General features: G+C 38.8%; 1 protein-coding gene across 9 annotated transcripts in view; it reads left to right on the forward strand.

The window, feature by feature from the left end:
* Positions 1 to 24,221, forward strand: part of SLC4A4 (solute carrier family 4 member 4) — a 354,963-nt gene that overhangs the window by 197,311 nt on the left and 133,431 nt on the right. For all 9 annotated transcript variants that reach the window (XM_067736229.1, XM_067736230.1, XM_067736233.1 and 6 more), the window contains one exon: positions 3,432 to 3,508. In XM_067736229.1, the coding sequence (XP_067592330.1) occupies positions 3,432 to 3,508 (77 nt within the window). The remainder of the gene's footprint in view (positions 1 to 3,431; positions 3,509 to 24,221) is intronic.

Below are 24,221 nucleotides of genomic sequence, written 5' to 3' on the forward strand. Positions count from 1 at the left end.
CAAGGGGGGAAAGCCGCGGTGGGGTGGGGATGGTGGTGTGATTAATTGGGAGATTGGGATTGACATGTATACACTGATGTGTATGAAATGGATGACTAATAAGAACCTGCTGCATAAAAAAATAAAATTCAACAATAATAAATAAATAAACAAAGTTCCTTTGGACCGAGACCAGTTATGAGATGTTCATTCACCCTGGATATTAGATAGAAAAGGCCTATTAGTGGTAGCTTTGAGTAGGTGAATCATCACTTGCACAATAAGTAGTATGGTTTGGGGTAGGCTTGTATTTCACCTTTTTGTTACAAGGTGACATTTGCCTCTGCTACCCCCACTCACTCAAGATTGCAGTATAATGAGTTCACATCATAGGTTAAAACTCTAGAAAGCACTGACTTATCCTGACAATGTGTCTTGTTGACTGTTAGGTGCAAAATATCCACAGTAGAACATTGTTAGGGTCCTGTTGTGTAAGTTTCCCAGGTTTGCTAAAGTGCCACACGGAAATTTCTGATTCCCAGATATAATCTGGTTTGTAATATCTTGTCCTTGTCTTCTTTGATTTGGTTGATATGTTTCTGGAAAAGTCTGATTAAACAGTGAGTTCTGTTAACAAAGTTATTTATTTGTGTAGGCGAGGATTTAGAGGAAGGGCCATGTGTGATCTTTTTGTGTGTGTTTATGTGGCAAGGATGCTAACTTAATGATTTGCTTGAGATATGATAGTTTGGAGCAGTGGCTTGGAGGAGGACAAGTTTATCAGAGCTACCTCTCTTGCTACATCAAGTTATATGTTTCTTTCAATTCAGTTCTGACCCGGACACAGCCTCCGGTTAAGATAACTGATTTATGTAGAGCAGTGGTTCTCCAACTTTAGCTTGCTTCAAAATCATTTCAAAGGTTTGTTAAAACCCACCTTGCTAGACCCCTTGCCCAGAGTTTGATATAGTTGGTCTGGGGTGAGTTCCAAGAATTTACATTTCTAACACGTGCTCAGGTGATGCTGATACTGCTGGTCTGGGAACAACACTTTGGCCACCACTGATTTAGAACATTGGGAAGCTTTTGTCCCTGGTTCAGGGTGTTGCAGGGTAGGGGTGGAGAGTTTGATAGGGAGGGAGATGGGAAAAGATGCAAGAATGCGGATCATCTTGCTTAAGGTTAACCTAAAAGTGTTGACTTCTGAATTCTTTCAGTGTAGTACAAAGTTAAACATCAGTGAAGCTGTTAATATTACTTTTATTAATGAGAATCAGATAAGGTTGGGAGGAACAATAGATGTGATTGTTTCTTAACCTTGGCCTCCTCTTCCCCATCTGGTTCCTGCAACTTCCTTATTCCTGTGCCTCCCTACTCCCCCATATAGCACAAATATAGATAGCCATCCTATAACTGTCTTTCAGAAATGAGAGAAATGAGACAGTATATGAGGCTTCTTGGAAAAGTTGTGACATCAGTTAGGATTACCATTATAATGGAAACTTTATTCATTTGGCTTCTACTTATTCATATTTTGCAGCAATTAGGACAGTGCTTGAGTTGAAATGTACCTTTGTAGTATTTATAAAGAATTTCCAAAGCAAATCAGGGAGTTTAGAATATTGCCCAGGAAATTTAAATTACTTAATGAAAAATTGCTTTCAAATTCATTTCAGTATTGCTGCTTATGTACAATTGATTTAATAATTAGAAATCAATCTCATCTATTCATTTACATAAGTTGCTTTTAACTTATGATTAAGAATTTGCTAAGACTTCATTGCACTAAGAATATCTAGTTCAGACTTTTATGCAGGTAGAATTTTCACCCATTTAGTCCAAAAGACTAGTTTTATTTTCTAATGTAAAGTATAAAATTGTATGTACTCATCATTTCCTTAGTTTCAAGCCCAGCATTATTTGGAGGCATTCTTGTTTGGGCCTGGTGTCTTGGTGTCTTTTGTGTTGAGTGGACACTAGAAACCTAGTACGTGGTTCAGAGAAGAGAATGTGGCTTTCAAAGAGCTTCTTTTAATTTTGCTCATAAAGCAGTTTTTCACATGTTACTTTCCTTTGAAGAATGCCCTGTGCTCAGATTTTCCTAGAATAAAACATCCTACCAGGTAAAGTGTTTAAGAGATCTAGGCCATGCTTACTCAATGAAATGCAGCAGAGTGGAAAATATCCTGTTTTGCCAACTCAAGAAAATTGATCTAGTAGTTAAAGACAATTATATTATTTAAAGAGCTGCTGTTATATAGACGTTAAATTATTAGGGGGTAGATTTGAGTCTCTTGCAAAATTATGTGTAGAAGGTTTGGTCTGAAGGAATGGAAATCCGTAATCTAAAGAATTATGTGGAAGTAAATGTGAAGCTGTGTTCGAACCTTGATGCTTGTTTTTCAACCCTTGTCCTCTTGGTGTGAAGACCAGCCTGAGTCAGATCACAGGGGATTAAATGGTGAACCCATTACTCAGCACACTGCGGGGGCGGGGGGGGGTGGTTAAACACCCTGGCTTTGAAGAATTACTCTTTTGCTTAGTAAGCCTGGAAATTTCAGGTTCACCTGCAGAATGAAAGCTCAGTATTTTGTTGATTAACCAGTCTATTTGAAAATGGTCTATCCCTCTTCTAGATGTCCCTCCTCTCTGTTCTCATATAACCATGTCTGAAGTCACTGGCTGGATTGCCAATGGATTTTACCTGCGGCAGCTTTACAGCTGGGGAGCTTGGGTCCCATGGAGTATTCCTGATGAAATCCATCGCTTGACTTGAATAAGAAGTTTGGCGTGTTAAGGGGAAGAAGGGATACACTTACTTTAGTCTGGCAAATGGGAATGCAGGAAATAAGGGGAGCTGTGATAACACTGCTTTGAGGCAAAGAATGGGGATTCTGGATCAGATGCCCATTACGGAGAAATATTCTTGATCAAAGTGTTAGGCAGAGAATGGAGTGCAGATGGCTTTTTGGGTTGATCAGAGCAAGTGGTGCCCTAGGAAGGACTGCAGAGGCTGGGGGAGAGGAGGTCCAGGCCTTTTTTTCCCCTGGCGCTGGCTCTACTGAGATGAGGAAAAAGCCCATCTCTATAGGCAACAGAAATAGGTAGATTAGGATGTGTGTAAAGGGCCGTAACAAAAGGCAAACCAAAAACAGGAGTGAGTTTATTTTTATGCTTATTGTTTTACACATTTCTTTGAAAGTTTAACTTATCATGAAACGGAGCCAGAAGACTTAAAGAAAGTATTTGGGATTTTATACATTTTTCATTTAACCATGTTAGTGCTCTAAACTAACTTTTCAACTCTGGAAACCTGTTCAGGAGAATCCTAATGTAGCTTAAACATCATCACCATTCCCATCGTCATCTACTAGTGGTCATGAAATGTACAACCAAACTCTTTGTGTTGTTAACAAGAAGTCTTTAATTAGGGTTCACTTCTGTTTTTCCAGGTAGCCCAGCCATGGCCCACAGGAATCTGACTTCTTCCAGTCTGAATGACATCTCTGATAAACCAGAGAAGGACCAGGTAAGCAAAGAATTCCTGCTTCTTTGAAATGTAAGACTAAATGTATATCTAGTAGATGCTGGGAAAAGATTAGAAATGATGGTCCTCTAACTTAAAACGAACGAACATGTGTAGATTGTTTTGTTTTGTTTTTTTCACTTTCTCTGAGGGAAGGGGAAGCAGTGTGTGAAGGGATTTGAAGTTCAGAAGATAAGAGTCTCTACTCCAACTCTTATAGATGAATTCACTTGGGCAGTTTAAATCTTGGAGCTACAGTTCTCTTAGCTTTAAAATAGTAATATTAATTCCTACCTCAAGTTTATTGTGATGGTTAAATAAGATGATTTGTGGAAAAAACTGGTTTGGTAAACTGTAAAGGGCTAGGAAATGCTGGCGGTTGTTAACTTTGAGGGGATATTTCAGGCAAAGGTAATGACAGTCTTGTTAGCTGTATGTTTATCTATTAAAGCATATAGGAAGTAACCTGTTTGAAATGAAAAGTAATTAGGTTTTGAATCTCGATTTGCTTTCTTTTAAAAAGAATATGGTAGAAACTGGTCCATTTTCCTAGTTGGGTGGGTATCTGGGCTTGAAACTAGTAGAAAATGGTGACTGGGTATAATTTTGCACTTTACATTAAAAAATGAAATGAGTTATTTGGACTAATTGGTTGAAAATTCTACCTGAATAAAGAAATCTGAATTATGTATTTCTAAGACAATGAAGCCTTGTTTACAACAATGTTCTTCTTTAACTGACAGAGGTTTTTTAGACCTTGGTGAACTCTCAAAAGTGCAGGGAAGGTGAAATTATGTTCTTTCTTGTGAAATGGCTTTTGGATTCTTTCTTCCTTCTCCTTCTAAACAACAGCACCCTAGTAGGGCCTTCATTATCTCAGAACAGATTGCTAGAAAAGCCTTGGGAATTAATCCTGTCCCCATTTTCTCCCAATTCAATACACTTTTCATATCATTGCTCTTATATTTCTCCCCTGGATCAAAAGCTTATAATGGCTTATATCAAGTGAAGTTCAGACTATCCCAACTTTTAAGATTCTCTGAAATCTGGTGTAATCTTTCTCATCGTAACTTACATGTGTTTCCCAGAAGAGAGACTCTGCTTTGGTTTGGCTTAATTACCTCCACCTCTGCACTGAGATTAATTCTTGACTTTTACAGCTGCCCCCCCCAACCTTAAATGCTAATATGGCTAGCTCTCCTCCCTACCATTGGCCTACCTCTTGAAATACTGTGGGAGAAGATCATTTATTTATTTATTGCTTCCTGGAGGCAGTTTACATTCACTTTTATTGTTTATTTTATTTTTAAAGAAATGTGTTTTTTTGTTTGTTTGTTTTTTTTTTTTTTTTTGCGTTACGCGAGCCTCTCACTGCTGTTGCCTCTCCCGTTGCGGAGCACAGGCCCCGCGGCCATGGCTCACAGGCCTAGCCGCTCCGCAGCATGTGGGATCTTCCCGGACCGGGGCACGAACCCGTGTCCCCAGCATCGGCAGGTGGACTCTCAACCACTGCACCACCAGGGAAGCCCTTTTTAAAATTTATTTTTTTTAAATAAATTTTTAAATTTTATTTAATTTTGGCTGCATTGGGTCTTCGTTGCTGCGTGTGGGCTTTCTCTAGTTGCGGCGAGTGGGGGCTACTCTTCGTTGTGGTGCGAGGGCTTCTCATTGCAGTGGCTTCTGAGAAGCTCATTTAAATATTGGATTCATTGGCAGGTTCATACCAGTAGTGAAAGGGAAACCTCAGTCCACTAGGACTTGTTGAGAATTTTCCTCAAAACTATTTTGTACATTTTGGCTCCATACAGCATTTACCAAACGACATTCTGATCGTGAGATTTGCCAGGGGCTTGGATAAGGCAGAGTCAGGAATATCTGGTTGACACTTTTTCAGGAAGGCTTCTTTTACTGGGGACAGTTCTTGTCAGGAGTTTGTCAATTGCCGCTGGTAAATGCTGAGAGAAATTTCTTACCTTCTTGGGTGTCTTCATATCTGAGCATATGCAGAAGAAATTTGATGACTTATGATGTGTATTACATGAGATTTTGATTCCAGTGTTAGAAGAAATAGGTTAGAACATTATGATTTAGGGTGTTGATTTTGCTATTGATAAATGGAATATTTATAAATGGAATGGGATATTTATAAATGGAATATTTCCTGCCATATTAATAAACAAAGGATGTCACAGTCATCAAGGATTGCAGCTCTCCATCGTGAGCCGGTGAGCCCTGAGGAAGCTCAGGGCTGAAAAGAACACCTGCCATCTAGCAGCCAACAGACTCCCTAAGGTGAGTCCTGAGGAAACTCAGGATGTGAAAAAACAGGATCCTGGCCCCAGATAGCTGAGGTGCATATCAAAGGAATGATTTCAGTGAGCTCTGACTCTTGCATCTTCCCATATATAGAAAAGTGCTAAATTCCGTAACTTGAGATGTCTGGTTTTCTTTAATTAACAATAATCTTGTGACGTTCAGACTGCCTGCCCTTTGTTGCAAAACTCTTATATATCCTGGCTCCTCCCCCTGCCTCCTTGGAGCAGTTTCTCAGAGTTATCTGAAACTGCTGTCTCCCGGGCTGCAGTCCTCATTGTGCGCCAGATAAAACTTAACTCGCAACTCTCACATTGTGCATTTTTTTAAGTCAACACTATAAAGCCTTTGTGGTCCTTAAAACCAGAATCTCTGATGCCTGTCACTGACATCTCATATTCATCAAGGTTCATGTGAAGATGAAACCAGGAAGATTTGATTCAGGAGGTTTGTTCTTTTTGTTTTCAAAGCCAGAAAATGTAGTTGATGAGTATATCATTATAAGAGAGACTGTCCTTCTTCATTTATCTAATACAATAGGCATAGCTCATCCAATGAGCCCTTCATTCCTCCAAAGAGAAAGAAACTCCATTCTTTGCTTCCCACCAAAAAGTTTGAAGAGAAGCTTTGTAATTGACCCATTCATCTCCTCTATAACTAAAGGTAGAGTACAAATTCAAACTAATTATTTCCTGTTTCTATACTTAACAATTTTATTAACTTCAAATACAAAAGCTCCTCGATCATTTTCGGGTGAGAAGAAGAAAATGGGCTTGCTAAGAAGATGAAGCCATGGCAAAAAAAACAAAACACACACACACAATAAACTGGGGCTTTTCTTTTTTAACCTGTTTTTTTCTCTGTCTGGTAGGGAAAAAAGGTTGCCAGGCTCAAATTTGTTTTGAAAAAGCTTTTATAATTAATTAGCCAATGTCCTGGAAATGATCTTGGCAGTAGTCAAACTTGTTCTGTATGCTTTTCCAAGTTGGCCCAAGAAACTTCCATCCAACTGGAACTGAAGTTTTCTGATTGATTATTCTGCCTGGATACAATTCGAATAGTTGCGATGGTGCCTCACGACTTCCTGGAGCTGTATAACTTCCCAGTAGCACAAGAAATGGTTTTCATGTTCAGAGATATGAAGAGGAGCAGAATTTCTCTTTCTGACAGCTACATAGTGACAAAATTCGAGGGCATGTTTTTTATAAGATTCTGTTTTGGGAAAACAGAAGAAACAAATCCATGGACTGCACTTTCTCTCTCTGGCTGTGCCAAGCCTATGTACTTATGATTTCAGTAGCGGCTGCTTTATTGAGAAATAGCTCAAAATAGTTAACAGCAGAAGAAAGAGCATCGCCAAAATTTAGGTGATTCAATGCTTCAACAGTATTCCAACTTGGATGTTATATTTATTAAGCAAAAAACACCCGGGGAGAAGTAGATTTTTTAGAAAATACATCTGGAGCTCATCTACTTGTAAATGGACATAAATAATCTCCTCTATTTTGTTGCTATGGAGGATTTTTTTTCTTCTTTATCCAGTTATCTTCCCCAATTACCTTAGATTGATTTGTTTTTCTATCACCTTTTATTTCTTTTCTGTGCTTGAAAAAATTTACAACTGCCACGGGTGCTTATCAAATGCAGTGGGTTAGTTCTACTTTTCATGTGAGTATGGAATCAGCTATGAAGATAAGAAAATCTTATTATTTTACCTCATAGCTTTAACTCTTTGGAGGAAATACTGTGCTCAGTGGTACAATGACTTTTTTAAAGGGGCTCTTTTTCCTTTTCAAGATTATCAATAGGGCTTCCCTGGTGGCACAGTGGTTGAGAGTCCACCTGCCGTTGCAGGGGACACGGGTTCATGTTCCAGTCCGGGAAGATCCCACATGCCGCGGAGCGGCTGGGCCTGTGAGCCATGGCCGCTGAGCCTGCGCGTCCGGAGCCTGTGCTCCGCAACGGGAGAGGCCGCAACAGTGAGAGGCCCGCGTACCGCAAAAAAAAGAAAAAGATTATCAATAATGTAATACCATCTCACAATTATATGACCAACCTTAAGTGAAATTGCAGTCTGTAGACTGTAGTGAATGCAGTAAATGTAGAAATCCCTTGAAGATTCTTAGAGAGACATTTGCGCTTATATAACCTTGTAACTTTTTATCTGGTTGTCACTTCCCTGATACTCGTTATTTAGCCAGCTTATCGGAGAACCTATCCATTGGTGTCCTGGTGGAATTTGGCCTAAGGTTAATTTCTAAAGTGTATGGTAATCATTTTTCACACTATCTGTTGCCTGTTATCTTTAAATATACTTGGTGTCTCAATATCTATTTTTGAAATCTTGGTCTTTTGTAGAGATAGACCTAAATTTAAATATTTTTGTCAGAGAGTAAGAGGATGAAATCAGTAATCCATGTAGAAGTTTGAAACTGCTCAGCCATGACTACCTTACAGTGAAATCTAGAAAGAAACATTTTGTGATTGAACAACCCCCTAATCCTTTTCTTACATGTGTGTAATACAGGAGTGAGTCAACTGAATTCAACTGAGATGACTTTTCCATCGTTTTGATTTTCATCCTGAGGCTCACATACAGCTTCCCTTAGCATTCATAGCTATGTCATATTCACAGTGATGGAAGAGTACAATAGCACCTGCTATTCTTTTTCACGGCTCAGCCAGAAAACCCTCTGATTGGCATTGGTCACCGAGTGGTCTCACTCCATTACTCAGAGAAGACACAGTGGCAGAGAAGGGCTCGTATTTGCTGAGGTTATGATACTTGTCCTTAGCACCTTTTCAGGGCCCGCTGAAACACTGCTGTGTCAGGAAAGATCCAGATGGAATCACATCTGTGAAAACCTGATAAGAAAGGCATGTTGTTGAGGAGGAGGTTACAGTCGTTAGGTGTCCTTAGTCACTGCAGTATTGGTGACTGCAACTGGTAACTGTGGTTCAGTGGCTACAGCTTTCCTTTGGCCAGGAGTCCTTGATGGGAACTGGTGAAGCCATTGCAGTGGTTATCTGTGGAGCCCCTTTCCAAGGGGGTTAGCTTGCTGCTTAGATGAGTAACAAAACTGCCTTGTCCTTCCTTTTCCCTTTCTATAAGAAATTTGACTTTTTGTAGGTTCCTCCTCCCACCTTATGCTCTCTCCCATATTCCTTTTTTTTTTTTTTTGCGGTACGCAGGCCTCTCACTGTTGTGGCCTCTCCCGTTGCGGAGCACAGGCTCCGGACGCGCAGGCTCAGCGGCCATGGCTCACGGGCCCAGCCGCTCCACGGCATGTGGGATCTTCCCGGACCGGGGCACAAGCCCGTGTCCCCTGCATCGGCAGGTGGACTCTCAACCACTGCGCCACCAGGGAAGCCCTCCTATATGCTTAAAGAATTCACAACCAATACTTATTAATAGAGTTTGAGAAACACTGATACTCATAGTGATTTCCAAGAACCTGTGTTCTTAGACCTGGGTCTCAGTTGAAATCGATCATTGAATTTTACCATTTTCATAATGATATACTTCCTGTGAAAGCCATTTATCTGGAACAGAAAACTAGCCTTCATTTAAAAACAGGTTTTGTGTCAGCTTGAAAGTGAAGGGAGATAAACTTATCTCAGGTAATCTAAGCTCTGTCTAACTTATCTCAGGTAATCTAAGCTCTGTCTTGTATTTTTCAGGTGTTTCAGGAGCCTTTTGTAAAACTTAGAACCATGTAAAATTTAAAACAAGCTGCAACAAATGTTAACTTCTAAATCACCCCATAACTGTAGGCTGCTATGATTTGAATTCATTCATTCATTTAAAGAGTATATTCTGTGCTAGAAAGCGTTCTTAGTGCTAGGGTTCCAGAGGTGAATGAGACAGATAAATCTTTGGACTCAAGGAGCTTCCGTGCTTTTGGGAACAGATAGACAGTAAACAACAAAAACAAGTAAACAAATGAATAGGTTAATTTTACACAATGATAGTTGTTATTTAGAAAATACAGTAGGATAATGTGGAGAGGTACAGGAAAGCTGGTTTAGGTAAGAAGATTAACCAGAGAAGAGACAGTCTGGGGGAAGAGGTTTCTAGGCTGAACAAAAAGCAAGAGTATAGCCTTGAGACAGGAATAAATAAGGTATGTTCATAACAGAGGAAGAAGGAAAAAAAATCCAGAGTGGCTGGAGCAGGGGTAGCAGGTATGCAGAGGTACATAAGGCCACGTAACCTTTTCACGCAGGGGACCTTTTTTTTTTTTTTTTTTTTTTGCACGGTACTTGGGCTTCTCACAGTTGTGGCCTCTCCCATTGCGGAGCACAGGCTCCGGACGCGCAGGCTCAGCGACCATGGCTCACGGGCCCGGCCACTTTGCGGCATGTGGGATCCTCCCGGACCGGGGCACGAATCCGTGTCCCCTGCATCGGCAGGTGGGCTCTCAACCACTGCGCCACCCGGGAAGCCCCAGAGGGACCTTTTAATTTTATTCTGTGTTCAGTGAGACACTATTTTAGGAGTTCTACCTGGAGAGTTGTGTGTTGTGATTTACACTGAAAAAAGGTCACTGGGGATAGCGTGTGATGAGATGGAGGAATTTGCTAATGTTTTGGATCATCTGGTGTTGTTCCTATAATTAAACATTGGATGAGCACCGCAGTGCATTAAACAGCTAAACAGACCCAATAGCCAATTTCTTAATGTGTTTGACATAGATGTCAAGACCTCATTCCTGTTGGCAAAGGGAGCTCTTCTGTTCCACTGAAGTATTGTAAGAAAGAAAATGAGTTTCCTAGTTAAAATATTTTCCATGCACTATTAGTTAGAATTAATAATTATTTAATTAATATTATTAAAAATTAAAATATTTTAATGCACTAGAAATGGATGTAGGTCACCAAGAGTAGTGAGATTGAGCTTATGAGTGATTATATCTGTTACCTGCAGTTCTCTTTTTGATGTCATGACTCATGAAACCCTCACCAGAGGTCTCTCTAAGGAACAGTGACAAGTGTCTTAGTCCTTATTGTTCCAAAAGGGGCATCGGAATGTGTAGGTGGAGGACAGAGCCGCCCCGTGGGGTCCTGAGCCACACTCTCACCGGTACCTGGGAAAATCGAACTCCAGGAGCACCGCAGGGTGTTCTGTATTCAACATTTAGCAAAAGGGATTGCAGGGTTTACATGTCTTAAATGGCATGTCTTATCTAGCATGATTTATGTTTGATGTCACTTTTTTCTCTTTCTAGTATGTAGCAGTCTGCCTATATCCCAATGCCATAAATATACTTAGAATAGATTGCAGAGAGTAGTAGAATGCCATCAACAATTATCTTTAATGGATGTCTGCTCTCATGTCACATGTTACCTACCTCTGACCAGAACTTCATTTAAAAAAAAAACCACTTTTTTCCCCTTAGAAGTGGCAAACCGGAAAGCAGCAGCACCTGTGGTAAACACCCTAAGGGCATGATTAAAAACCTTTATAATAATTCTAACTATAAACATGAACTCATTCTTTACTTTCTGTAGTAACATTTTATTATCTATGACGTTTTTTAAACTTTAGTTTTTTCTGATTCATAATTATACAAAATTGCTGTAAAAATTCAAACAAAGGAAAAATGAATAAAACAGAAAGTGAAAGTTCACAAATTCTCACCCTCAATATAACTACTATTAGCAGGTTGATGTAGTCTTCTAGACTTTTTCTATGCATAAAAATGTATATACTTATTTATATAAAATACAAATGGGATCATATTGTTCTGCAACTGGATTTTTAAAAAAACTAACAATACCACAGATATCTACCTTGTTTTCCTTGAAGGCTATATGGTATACATGAATCATATTTTATTTAAATGGTCTTCTATTAATAGTTACTTATTTTCATTTCTTTGCAGTTAGACAAACAGGCCTTTAAGAAATGCCCTCATTGTAACTTTTTTTTTTGCATTCTTTCATGATTATTTCTGAAGGAGAAATTTTGTAAGTGCAATTGCTGGGTCACCATGTATTGCCAATTACCTCCTCAAAAGATTATATCAATTTGTGTCCTAGGTCTTTTAAACACTTTAATTAATCCTCCTCCACTGCTAGAATACTGTTTGCCAGTCAGATTTGAGTTTCTCCTTTCTGATTCATTCCACTAAAAGCTTAGCAACTCAGTTAATGTGAAAAGAATCACAGTCACTAGCATCTGCCTCCCAGCTCACTTTGGGGGCTTTTTTCAGAAGCTTAAAATATCAAGGCTAAAACTGGGTTTATTCTCCTGGTCTAATTGGATCTCTGAGCTGGCTAATCTGCCTATATTCTGAGGTAAGGAGGTGAAAAGTCCAGTGGTCGTAGACTTGGCCACCTGTATGTTTCTGATTGCTTCTGCTTAAGGAGAGGCTGTTCTCAGCTCTGAGAGAAATCCTTTGGCTTTGTGAGAATTTCCTTGGCAACCAAAAATGGCTTCCTCTTAAGAGCCCTTCTTGGTGGTCAGCATTTGGAACAAAAAGGAAAATCACAAGAAGAGTTGGACAACTGTTCTCTTTGAAGCACTATCCAGCACATTTGCAGCTTGGCCCTGCATCTCCTTCCTCCCCAGTCCTCCACCCTCAAGAGAATTCTAAGTGAACTTACGTACATACTGTAAAGTTAGTTAAATGAAAAGTTTATACCTTTATTAGGAGCTTTGATGGAGTGTTTCATCTAGGATAATTGATAAAAAGATCAGCGAACCATTAATTACATGTTGGGAGATATTTGCAGATTTTTCTGCTTCCCTACTTCCCTTGCAACAGGGAGTCTCTGCAGAGTAGAGTTACGAAGAGGCCAAGCCATGGGAGGAAGTTTTCCTTGCTCTTCTTCAGAAAGAGAAGGGCTTCCCCCTGTTTCCACGTCACTTGTCTGATTGATCCAGTGGCTAGTTGATTTATTTGCCTCTGTAGAATCTCATGACCTTATCAGTCGCCAGCAGAGCTCACTGATTTCTCCTGTTGTTACCACCAATCGTCTGGTTTCACTCCCTTGAACTGAACTGAAGTGAAAACAATCATACTTCCGTTTTCTCTGCCACCATGTTAAAATGGTAGCAGTAATTTTTTCTGCAATCCAAAAGCCAGTGGTTAATCATACCCAGTCGACCTTACTGCCTATTCAGTGTTCTATGCATATGCATACAAGAGGCTAGAAACTAACCAAGTAATTTTAGAGGACGCCATTGTAAGTTCAGTATTAGCGGCACTGTTGATCATTCAGTGGCTCTGAGAGTATTGAGCCTGTTCTTTTATAAAGAATGAGTAATAATGACTAACATACATTGGACACTTTTTCACACTAGCGCTTTGGTTGGTATTATCAACCCTGTTTTATATATTGGTAAACTTGAGGCACAAAGACATTAAGTAATTTTTTCCAAAGTTAAATAGCATCTAAGTGGTAGAGCTGCTTTCTGGCCCTGGAGCCTGTGCTCTTTATGAGTATGGTGAATTCTGCCTATTTGCATTATGGTCTTTTTTAGGTCCTAATCCCCAGGTGTCCAATTAATAGTTAGGTTAATAATAGTTAGACCTTAGGTTTGTCTTTGAGGCACACATTGTTCTGAATAGGCTAATCTACAGAATTGTTATTAAATAAACCAACAATTAAAAAATTCTTAAGGGTCTTATGGTGACTGGATGTTTCTGCTGCCACAGTGATTAAAAGACTTGGTGAATCAACTGTTTGTTTTGTGTCCATACTCTGAGTGGTATTGGTGGAGGTCAATGAGAAGAGGCTGATATAATAAAAATAAAGCATAAAATATGGTCTCAGATTATGAGATTATATCTAGCTGGAGAGACCAAATAAACTGTGGTGCTGACAGTAAACTGCAGCAGGTCAGTGAAAGACAAGATAACTGTGTGGGTTAGAACCATCAATCAAAGAGAAACGAGGGATTTTATTTTAGTTTAGTTTTTTAAATTTTTAAAACATCTTTATTTGGAGTGTAACTGCTTTACAATGGTGTGTTAGTTTCTGCTGTATAACAAAGTGAATCAGCTATACATATACATACATCCCCATATCTCCTCCCTCTTGCATCTCCCTCCCACCCTCCCTATCCCACCCCTCTAGGTGGTCACAAAGCACCGAGCTCATCTCCCTTTGTAGCTGCTTCCCACTAGCTATCTATTTTACATTTAGTAGTGTATATATGTCCATGCCACTCTCTCACTTTGTCCCAGCTTACCCTTCCCCCTCAAATCCATTCTCTACATCTGCGTCTTTATTCCTGTCCTGCCCTTAGGTTCTTCAGAACCTTTTTTTTTTTTTAGATTCCATATATATGTGTTAGCATATGGTATTTGTTTTTCTGACTTACTTCACTCTGTATGACAGTCTCTAGGTCCATTCACCTCATTACACATAACTCAATTTTGAAACGAGGGATTTTAGAAGCATCTTTCCATTTTAGAGAACGTAAATAACAGAAGATAAGAGCTTTAGCCAAATAAAGCATTCTTCCTTGGAGAAAGAGTTAGGTAGGAAATGTGTGAAATAAATTGGAATGTAACTTTCTGCAGATTAACAATACAAGTGAATGACTTGATTTATCCAACAAATGGAAAATATTGTGACTTTTAAAATTCTTTGAATAATGGCCAGTAATCCCCCAAATTTGATGAAATACAACAGGGTTTCAATTAAAATTTACTTTTAAATTAGAGTTACCTGTAGAATTAGCAGAAGTAGATTAGATTAATTAGCCTGTTGACTTGTCCACGGACTATGGTGGATACTCACTTGATTTACAAAATTTTACCTGAACTTTGAGAAACACCCCATAGTCCCTTAACTTTCAGTTAAGGGAAAGTTCAGTTCAGTTCAGTATTTGTTCAGTATTTGTTCTTGCTACAGATATATATTCACTTCTAGGTCATTAAGTCTGATAAATACACATCGTTGTAACTTTTTTTTTTTTTTCTGGTAAGAAGAAAAAGTAATTATTATTGAACTTTTTCTTTAAGCTGATCACAGGAATAGCTTTGAAGATTTAAATAAACATGTTAAACCTTAACTCCTCTGAACCTCAGTTTCCTGATTCATAATACAGGTCTTATATATAATTCAGTCTGAACTGCCTTCTCCACAGGGTTGTCGTGTGAAAAGGAATGTGATTAGTACACTTTAAATATTATACGCATCTTAATTTATCACTGTCATTTTCATTATTTAAATGTACTACTGCTTGTTATTTTTGGCTTTGTTTTGCAGGAAGATTGGGTAGGATGGAAGTCAATTTCATTTTAGATGTCATTCCTCGCTTCTCAGATTTACGTTGCTAATCTGGCTCTTTGGGGTTTTGTGTTCTTCTGTACTCCACTGCTCTGCCTGCGCTCTCGTGAAATGTGTCTGACTGGCCTTCCATGAATAGTGGTGCTGCATGCACGTTTTCACTGGACCCAAATATCTCTTTTTCTCTCTGCTTTTCCAATTCCTACCGTTTCTTCAGGATCTAAGTCAGGTGCTGCTTTTGCCTTACACGTGTCTTTGGACATTCTGGCTCATGTTAATTAACACCTGTCTCAAATTCTAACACCATCTAAGCTCTTACTGTTTGTCACTTCACAGGGACTCACTTGTTTGTTATTGTTTTTTATTTGTATGTCTCATGTTCCTTTTAGGGTGGGGGGGCCGGACAGCAGAGGGTCTGGGGTGGAGGGAGAGATAGGAGTCTTTTAAGTTAGTTGCTGATGTAATGACAATAATGACTAATTGGGGAGAATCAGCTTCTCCTTTATCCTTTTTCTCAAAAAATCTTCTTTTAAAGGCTGAGAAAATGACTGTGACTATGAGGGTTTCTCAGAGAAGGGTGATTTTTGAAAGTATTGTTAAAGTCTTATAATTTATAGTTATATAAATTATATATAAATAAGTTATATAAATAAGTTATGATTATAATTCTGGCAGCTTTAAAAATTACTGTTTCTTATCGTGGGCACTGATAGAGTGTTTCATTAGGTTAATCAGTTGCTTGAAATGAACATTCTTGCCCATGTCATGTGTTAAAAAAATTTTTTTTCAGCTAGAACAATCATGTGAATGCTAACATTTGAAATATAGTTTGCTCTTTCATTTGTTAAAATCCATTTATACATTTTTTCTCATAATTGAAAGCTCAATGAACATAGTTTCCTGGCGGATTGACATAGCTTAGAGAAAACTCTGAATCTTTTTTTTTTAACTTGTTTAAAACAAAATGTAGTGTATCACAAGGACATATTGGAAAAGTCAACTGTCAAGAACAGAAAGATGTTCTATTGCAAGATGACATGGTATTGCTAAGTTTTCCCAAGCATGGCACATTTCAAATCAGGTACTGTCCAACATTCTACTTTTAGATGTGAGCTACTTCATTTTGTATGATATGAAATGGTGTGAAATTAGAAGTAAGGCAAATCAGACTTGGGAAGGATTTATCATTAAATGTGATTTATTATAGAATTTACTAGTTTGATACATTATTATTTTTTTTACAAGATATTGAATATAGTTCCCTGTTCCATATAGTAGGTCCTTGTTGGTTATCTATTTTGTATAGAGTAGTGTGTATCTATTAATGCCAGACTCCTAATTTATCCCTCCCCATCTTTCCTCCTTTGGTAATCATAAGTTTGTTTTCTGTCTGTGAGTCTGTTTCTGTTTTGTAAATAAGTTCACTTGTATCATTATTTTAGATTCCACATATAAGTGATATCATATAATATTTCTTTCTCTTCACTTAGTATAGTAATCTCTAAGTCCATCCATGTTGCTACAAGTGGCATTATTTCATTCTTTTTTTCATTATTCCATTGTATATATGTACTCTATACATGATTATAACTCTGTTTCACTTTACATTTTTCTTGTAGTTTTGAGTCCAAGGACTGCATTATGGTAAAGACCCAAGTATATTATTGGAACAAGTCAAGCTGAAATCCAGCTATCTGTTAGGATGACTTGTTTCAGAAAAACCTTTTGGTCAGAGATGAAAGACGTTTATCTCTTCTCATAGTGTCTTTGGCTGCATTACTCATTGTTTCTCAAATGAAACTTATGGATAAGCCTGTTTTCCATATCAGCTTATTTATGACACTGAGAAATAAGGAAAGGGAATTTGAGACATTTCAATTAGTAGCCTCCACATTGAAGCTTTGTTCGAAGAAAAACTTGGTGCATAATTCATTGGCTGTTGAATTACGGTCTCTAAGAAGGCATCCCCAGGCACTCACTCTGGAGGAAGACTTTGTTTAGAAAGATAACAATTGAAACTACTACTTAAAATAGTTGTGAAACTCTTTTTCAAAGTGTGGAATTCTCAGGGAGTAAGTAGCTCTTTTCATTAGGACATTATGAAAACATCCATAAAAATGTGTCATAAAGAGATTTTTGTGGGATGATGGCAATGTTGTTCTTATTCCCACCTGTCTTTGTGGGAGTCCCTAAATGAAGTCCTGCTGAGGGAATGGAGTGCATTTAGTCCTTTTGAAAGACCTTGATTCATGTCACATTTTGGTTTCTAGTTTTTAAAATTGTGTATTGTTTTTCATTTTTCAAAGATGTGCTGAAGTAGTACAATATGGAGGTTTTATTCAAATCAAGAATAAATGAAAATAAAAAGTTTTTAGAAGATTCTCTCTTCTCTAATGTTATACTAGGGGCTGTATGCTCCTGTGCTTGTATATTTCTTAATCTGTGCCATCCTGGTCTGAACATGCTATGGGCTATATTGTCTTTATTTTAGCTGTGCCTTCTTGATCTAAACTCACAAGTTGTAATACCTCAGTGTGGAAAGAATAGGAGAAAAGGATTTTAATCAAAGAAAAAACTCATCTTTCATGTTCTCCTGAGAATAAAAAGAGGTAATATATGTGAAGTACTTCAGGCACAGATTAATTAGGTGCTTAAAAAATATTACTTCCCTTTCCCCACCTGCTTTCTCCTGCCTCCTTGTGAATACAAGATAGGGTAAACTATGAAACAAAGTAGGGGAAAATGGAGCAAGTGAAATAAATGAGGCAACATATTTGTAATTTTTGGAGTGATTCAAGAGAAAGTAGCAAAATAGAACACTGGGGAAGTTAAAAGTTCTCATTAGAATAAATCTTATGATTCTATATTAAATAGTCTCCGTAGGAGTATACAGGTAAGATTTTACAATGGTGGTGTTTTCTATTTCCTCTCTTCTTTCCTGAAAGTAACAAGCTACTAGCCCGTCCTCTGTAGTAGTACGTTAAGAATTATTTTTACATTCATACAAACCATTGGGATTTTTAAATCTTTGAATGTAGAAGCTGATAAAGCGCTGTGAGGTATAGAGATGTTATAAGACAGGCTCTGCACTGAAGGACTGTACAGAGGGTGTCACTCATGGCTTAAAATCATTTTTGCAGTGACCCCAGAATCCTTATCCTTAGCATGGCTTTCAGAGCCCCATGTTTGTTTGTTTTTTAAGTTTTTATTGGTGTATAGTTGATTTACAATGTTGTGTTAGTTTCAGGTGTACAGCAAAGTGAATCAGATATATATATATATATATATATATATATATATATATATATATATATATCTCCACTCATTTTTTTTAGATTCTTTTTCATATAGGCCATTATAGAATATTGAGTAGAGTTCCCTGTGCTATACAGTAGGTCCTTATTAGTTATCTATTTTATACATAGTAGTGTGTATATGTCAATCCCAATCTTCCAATTCATCCCTCCCCCGCTTGTCCCCTGGTAACCATAAGTTTATTCTCTACATCCGTGACTCTACTTCTGTTTTGTACCCTTCTTTTTAGATTCCACATATACGTGACATCACATGATATTTGTCTTTCTGTGTCCGACCTACTCCCCCTAGTATGACAATCCCTAGGTCCATCCGTGTTGCTGCAGATGGCATTATTCCATTCCCTTCCATGGCTGAGTAATACTCCACTGCACATACGCACTACATATTCTCCTTCCACTCCTCTGTCGACAGACATCTAGGTTGCCTCCATGTCCTGGCCACTGCAGATAGCGATGCAGTGAATATTGGGGTGCATGCATCAGAGCCCTATGTTATCCTGCCTCATTTCTCTCTCCAGAGTCCTTTTGCAAGGTTCTCTGTCCTGTTCTCTGACTTTACTCTGACCACACACATGTCCTTCCAGATCCACTAATGTGCCAATCTTTCTCCTGCCCCAGGCCCTTTGCACATGCTGTTTCCTCTGACTGAAATGCTCTTCCTACCCAGGCAACTGGGGTTCGCCCATTATTTCTCAGTACTGGTCACCGCTGCAGGGAAGTCTCCTGGGATTCCCTGTTTTAGGCTAGAGAGCCTCCTGTTGTAAACTCTTGTTGCACGTTATGCTTTTCCATCATGATGACTACCCCAGCTGTCATGCAATAACGCCCATTTTAATTTTTGGTTAAATGTTTGTCTTCACCAATAGGCCATTTGCTTCAAAGTTGAAGAGATGATGTCTGGCAGACTATGGCTTGGGGTCATAGCCTGCTGGTAGTCTGTTTTTGTATGGTTGGTAAGCTAAGTTTAAAGGGTTGTTGAAAAAACAAGAAGGTATGACAGAGACTGTATCTTGCCTGCGAAGCCTAATTTGGCTTTTCAGAGAAAAAGTTTGCCAACCTGTGATCTAAGTTATTGCTCTATATATTAAATAGAAGAACACAAGTATATTTATATATCACATTTTCTTTTCTGAGCAGGCCACTTGGTTGTAGTAAGGCATCCATAGGGTCCATGATGATATAGTTGTAAGCGCTAGGATGAACTGAGAGCTTATGACCATCAGGGGTTCTCAGCTAGAGAATAATTGCACTCAAGTGTATAAATTAATAACCAATGTAAATGTAGAAGGAATTTCTAATGCCGTGGCACTTTTTAGCTGTCCTACTGAACAGATTTATTAGCAATTTGGATTAAGATACAATGTTTGTCAGATTCTCAGAGGACACAAAATGGACATGGTTAGCTATCTAAATTTTAAATGATAGAATCACGATGGAGAATGATCTTGACAGCCTGAACCCATAAAGAATTTAACAAGAATAAATGTATACTTGTGTAAGTTCAAACATGAAGTGAATGATGGGGAAAATCTTACTTTATTTGGACAGAAAGTTTATAACTTTCATCAGATTCAGATTTTTCAAAGGTGTCCATTTTCTTTTTTTTTAATTTATTTTATTATTATTTTTGGCCACGGTGTGCAGCTTGCAGGATCTTAGTTCCCCAACCAGGGATTGAACCCGTGCCCTCAGCAGTGAAACTGTGGAGTCCTAACCACTGGACCATCAGGGAATCCCCAAAGGTGTCCATTTTCAAAAACAGTTGAGGGGATGTGGTTATGGGAACTAGGATGGTGAGCTACCTGGGCACTAGCCTGAGAAGAATAATTGAAGTAACTCACTTATAACTTTTATTTTTATTTTTAAAATTTTTTATTTATTTATTTTGGCTGCACTGGGTCTTAGTTGCTGCGCGTGGGATCTTCATTGCGGCATGTTTAGTTTTGGCATGTGGGATCTTAGTTGCAGCATGCATGTAGGCTCTTAGTTGCAGCATACATGTGGGATCTAGTTCCCCAACCAGGGATCGAACCCGGGCCCCCTACATTGGGAGCGTGGAGTCTTACCCACTGGACCACCAGGGAAGTCCCTCACCATAACTTTCAGAGATGAGAAGGTTTGAGGGGTAGAAAGTTCATGAAGCTTGCCTTCTGGTTAAAGAGAACAGATTTACCGTCTGTTGCTGTAGACATAAACTTGTGATTGTGGGTGCTTGTTTCATGGAGCAGTTTTTATTTTAATATAAGTAAGAATTGGATAGGAAATAGAGCTTCATCACTAAGTTATTTATGAAGTCCTCCTTTGCAGTAAGTATTATATAATGGATCAGGACTACAAAAATGAATAGGATCCAGTCTCTGCCTTTTAGGGATTCTGATTATAGACTGTGAGACAAATCTGTAAATAATATAGGGTGGTAGATATCTTAGACCAGAGAAGGGAGAATGAGTTCTGCCAGGGGCTGGGGATTGGGCAGAAGTGACATTTGAATTAATTCTTGAGTTGAATGCTTTTTTCTTTCACAGTCATGTTCAAGAAGAAGCAAATGACTCGATGTTAAGAATATAGTTATTGGGTGGGAAATTGGACTAGATCATCTTACAGTTCTTTTAAGATTTTCTGATTCGATGAATGTCAAATGAATGGCAGATAGGGATTCAAAAATTCAAAATTCAGAAAGAGGTACAGCTTTGCAGTGGAGTGTACCGTGAAACAAAGGAGTGAGCTGATCCTCGGGTTCATTACTCATGTCAGTAAAGTGACCGTCACCTCCGGGTGCTCAGTCAGAGCTCATCAGGTACAAATGAGGAACCTCTCGGAAGTTTTTGGAAAGCTGTTGCCTGCTCCTTTGTCAGCCCCTTGATTCTCTTTCTCTGCTTCTTCAGTATTTTCTATTCTAATTTGGTGTGTGTTCTCAGAGACCTCAGTGAAGGGTACATTAAAAAAAATCTGCTAAATAAATAATAGCATGACTACTACAGATTTAATTATAGCTATACAGCTGCCTGTTTGAAGTGTTCTGCTGGGACCATATGGTCCCTTGTACATCCCAGCCCTGGAAGGACCTGGTTTAAATGCTTCCCAGCTGATAGTATTGAATTCTCAGGGAACTGCCAGCAGCCGTTTGGAAGTCAGTAGATAGTGTGTTTTGCCTCTGTTGTCTCTCTGGAGATGGACATTTTATTGATACTTTCTTATTAGACCCCAAGTAATCAGATATTAAAGCACCCCACCCAGACAGGTCTTAAGAGTTATGTCTACTTGTTAGTTTTACAAGCTGATTTTTGTTACCACATTGGATATGCTAAGTGAAAGGTACTTCTGCATTTATACAATTTCACTCAATGGCTTTTTTTAAAAAAAGTATTTTAATGGATGATTATTTTAATTATTTTCTGTTCCAATGGTGTGGTGGGAACAGAGTAGACGAGGGTATCTGTCCTGCCCCTGCCTCCGTTCTGGGAGTGTGACCTTGAATGAATTTTAGCTTCTCTGGGCCTCAGGAGAGCCAGCACTGGCCTTTCTACGTCCCTTCCAGTTTCAAAATTCTGCGAGAATCAGCTGTGGACCACGTTCTTGCTGAGGACACACATCTAGAGTAGAGGGGAGTCTTTCCATTTCCCACTGTGGCATTCTGTGTGTCTTTTTCCCTATTGCTTAGAAATTCCAAATTTTCCATTCTTTGGGCCACAAAAGTCTTTCAGTAGGAACACTGTGTAGAGGTCTACACCTCAGAGAGTAACAGTTTGGGCCTTCCTTACATACTGTTTTCAGTTCAGACTCTCTAGTGCAGTGGTTCTGAAGCTTTTTCCGTGTCAAGAATCCATTTGAGTTTGCGGTGAAACAACGGACGCTCTCACCAGAGAAATGCACAAGAAATGTGTAGGCCTAACAGCTTGCGTATAATTTCAAAGTGCCCGTGGGCTCCCTGGGTCCCTACCAAGGACCCCAAGTTCAGAACTGCTGCTCTGTGCTTTGATAAAAGCCCTGCCTTTTTCTTTTGTTCCGAATGCAGGGAACTGCAGGTCAGATTGAGGACAGAGAAGCCTGGACTACCAGCTCTGAGGTTCACATGGTGCCGAGAGCAGAGCTTTGCGCGGCTCCTGGACGGCACGGGGGTGGAGCAGATGTTGCGGGCGCCGGACGGTGTCTGCTCAGTCCCGTGCAGGAAAAGCACCCTGCATGGGTGTTTGCCAAGCCGTTAACTTTAGACTCTTGGTTGCCTATGTTGCCTCTGATGGTTCCACCCTACCCCCCCACCGCATCTCTTGAACTTTTTGTTTTTAAAAGAGCAGTCTATGATTTTTATTAGCTACCCCGACTGGGATGCGTGCAGGAAAGAATGCACAAGAAACATTTCCCCTTAAACTATAATTTTCTCTTGAAGTCACTAACTCCATGCTGCTAATTTTTGTTTTCTTGTTTGTTTTGTCTTCTGCAATCCCTCTCTCCCAATGGTAGCTGGAGGCTGTGGAGCAGAAAGAATGAAAGAAGCCCTGGGTTTAGGATCTTTCTTTTTGGGGTGGGAGAAGGAGAACTGTAAACAGACACTGCTTTTAAGATATTAATAGTTAGAGTGAGAGTTAGAAGTAAAGCATGTCATGTATTTTTTTTTTTTCCTGCTGAAAACACAGTCATTCAAGGTCAAGTGTGTCATTCTGAGGGAATGCAGATAAAATGGTGCCCTTACTGTGAGCCATTATACTTGTTTTACAGCATAGCTGCACTGATACACCCAGGCTCACCTAAACCTTCAGTGTATCTGATTTTTTCTAGCCTTACCATGGTGAAAATAGCTCTGCAAACTTTTGAAGTTAAAACTCATGCAGTGATTCACTTGGTAGAATTAACTTACCTAGAGAGGTACTGTACTGGATGAATATATGTTTTTAGGTCCATGATACAGACTGGGCAGAGAGATTTCTATCTAAATTCAGAGAATTGGATATCTGAATTAAATGTGGTACCAACGTAACTACTTTTTTCCTTTGGGAGAGAGAAATTTTATTATTTTTCCAATCATCTGTTTCCCATAGATCCTAGGATTATATTAAAACTCTGACATCATAATTATTGTTACTATTTATTGAATATCCACTGTGCTATTTCAGGCACTGTACTAGGAGCTTTTTACATATTATTTACAACATGTGATGTATTATTATCAACCTCACTTTACAGATGAAGAGGCTAAATGCAGAAGATAGGTTACTGTGATCTTTTCAGCAACTGTTGCTTAGGTTATAATACAATAAAAATTGAGGACACAGATATTTTTAGTGCTCAGCCAGATTCTCACTGGTGTACCCGTTATTCTTCAGTATTGGTGAAATATTTGCTTTTATCCAGGTATTCAGCAAGTCCTGTATATTCTGCCTTTTAATTTTTCTCAAATCTGTTTTCAACATTCTGTCTCCACTGATGTTTTTTAGGCTCAGAGTCTCATAATATTCCCCCATTTAACACATGTATTGAGAGGTCTATTACTTGCTCAGCACTGAGCTGAAACATTTTCAAACATCATCTCATTTACTCCTCTTAACTCCATGAGTGGGTCACTTATTATCCCCATTTTACAGATGAGGAAACTCAGCTTAAAGACATGAAGTAATTTGCCCAAGGTAACCACAGCCAGGAAAAAGAAGAATTGAGATTTGCTGATAACTCTGACTGCAAAGCTCATTCTCTTTTTCTCCACTAATTTTTTTTTTTTTTTAACATCTTTCTTGGAGTTGGAGAGACCAGATAAACTGTGTGGTGCTGACAATAAACTGCAGCAGTTCAGTGAAAGACAAGATAACTATCTTGTGGGCTAGAACCGTCAATCAAAGAGAAACGAG

The sequence above is a fragment of the Pseudorca crassidens genome, chromosome 4 (genome assembly GCF_039906515.1).
Source record: "Pseudorca crassidens isolate mPseCra1 chromosome 4, mPseCra1.hap1, whole genome shotgun sequence".
Taxonomy (NCBI): domain Eukaryota; kingdom Metazoa; phylum Chordata; class Mammalia; order Artiodactyla; family Delphinidae; genus Pseudorca; species Pseudorca crassidens.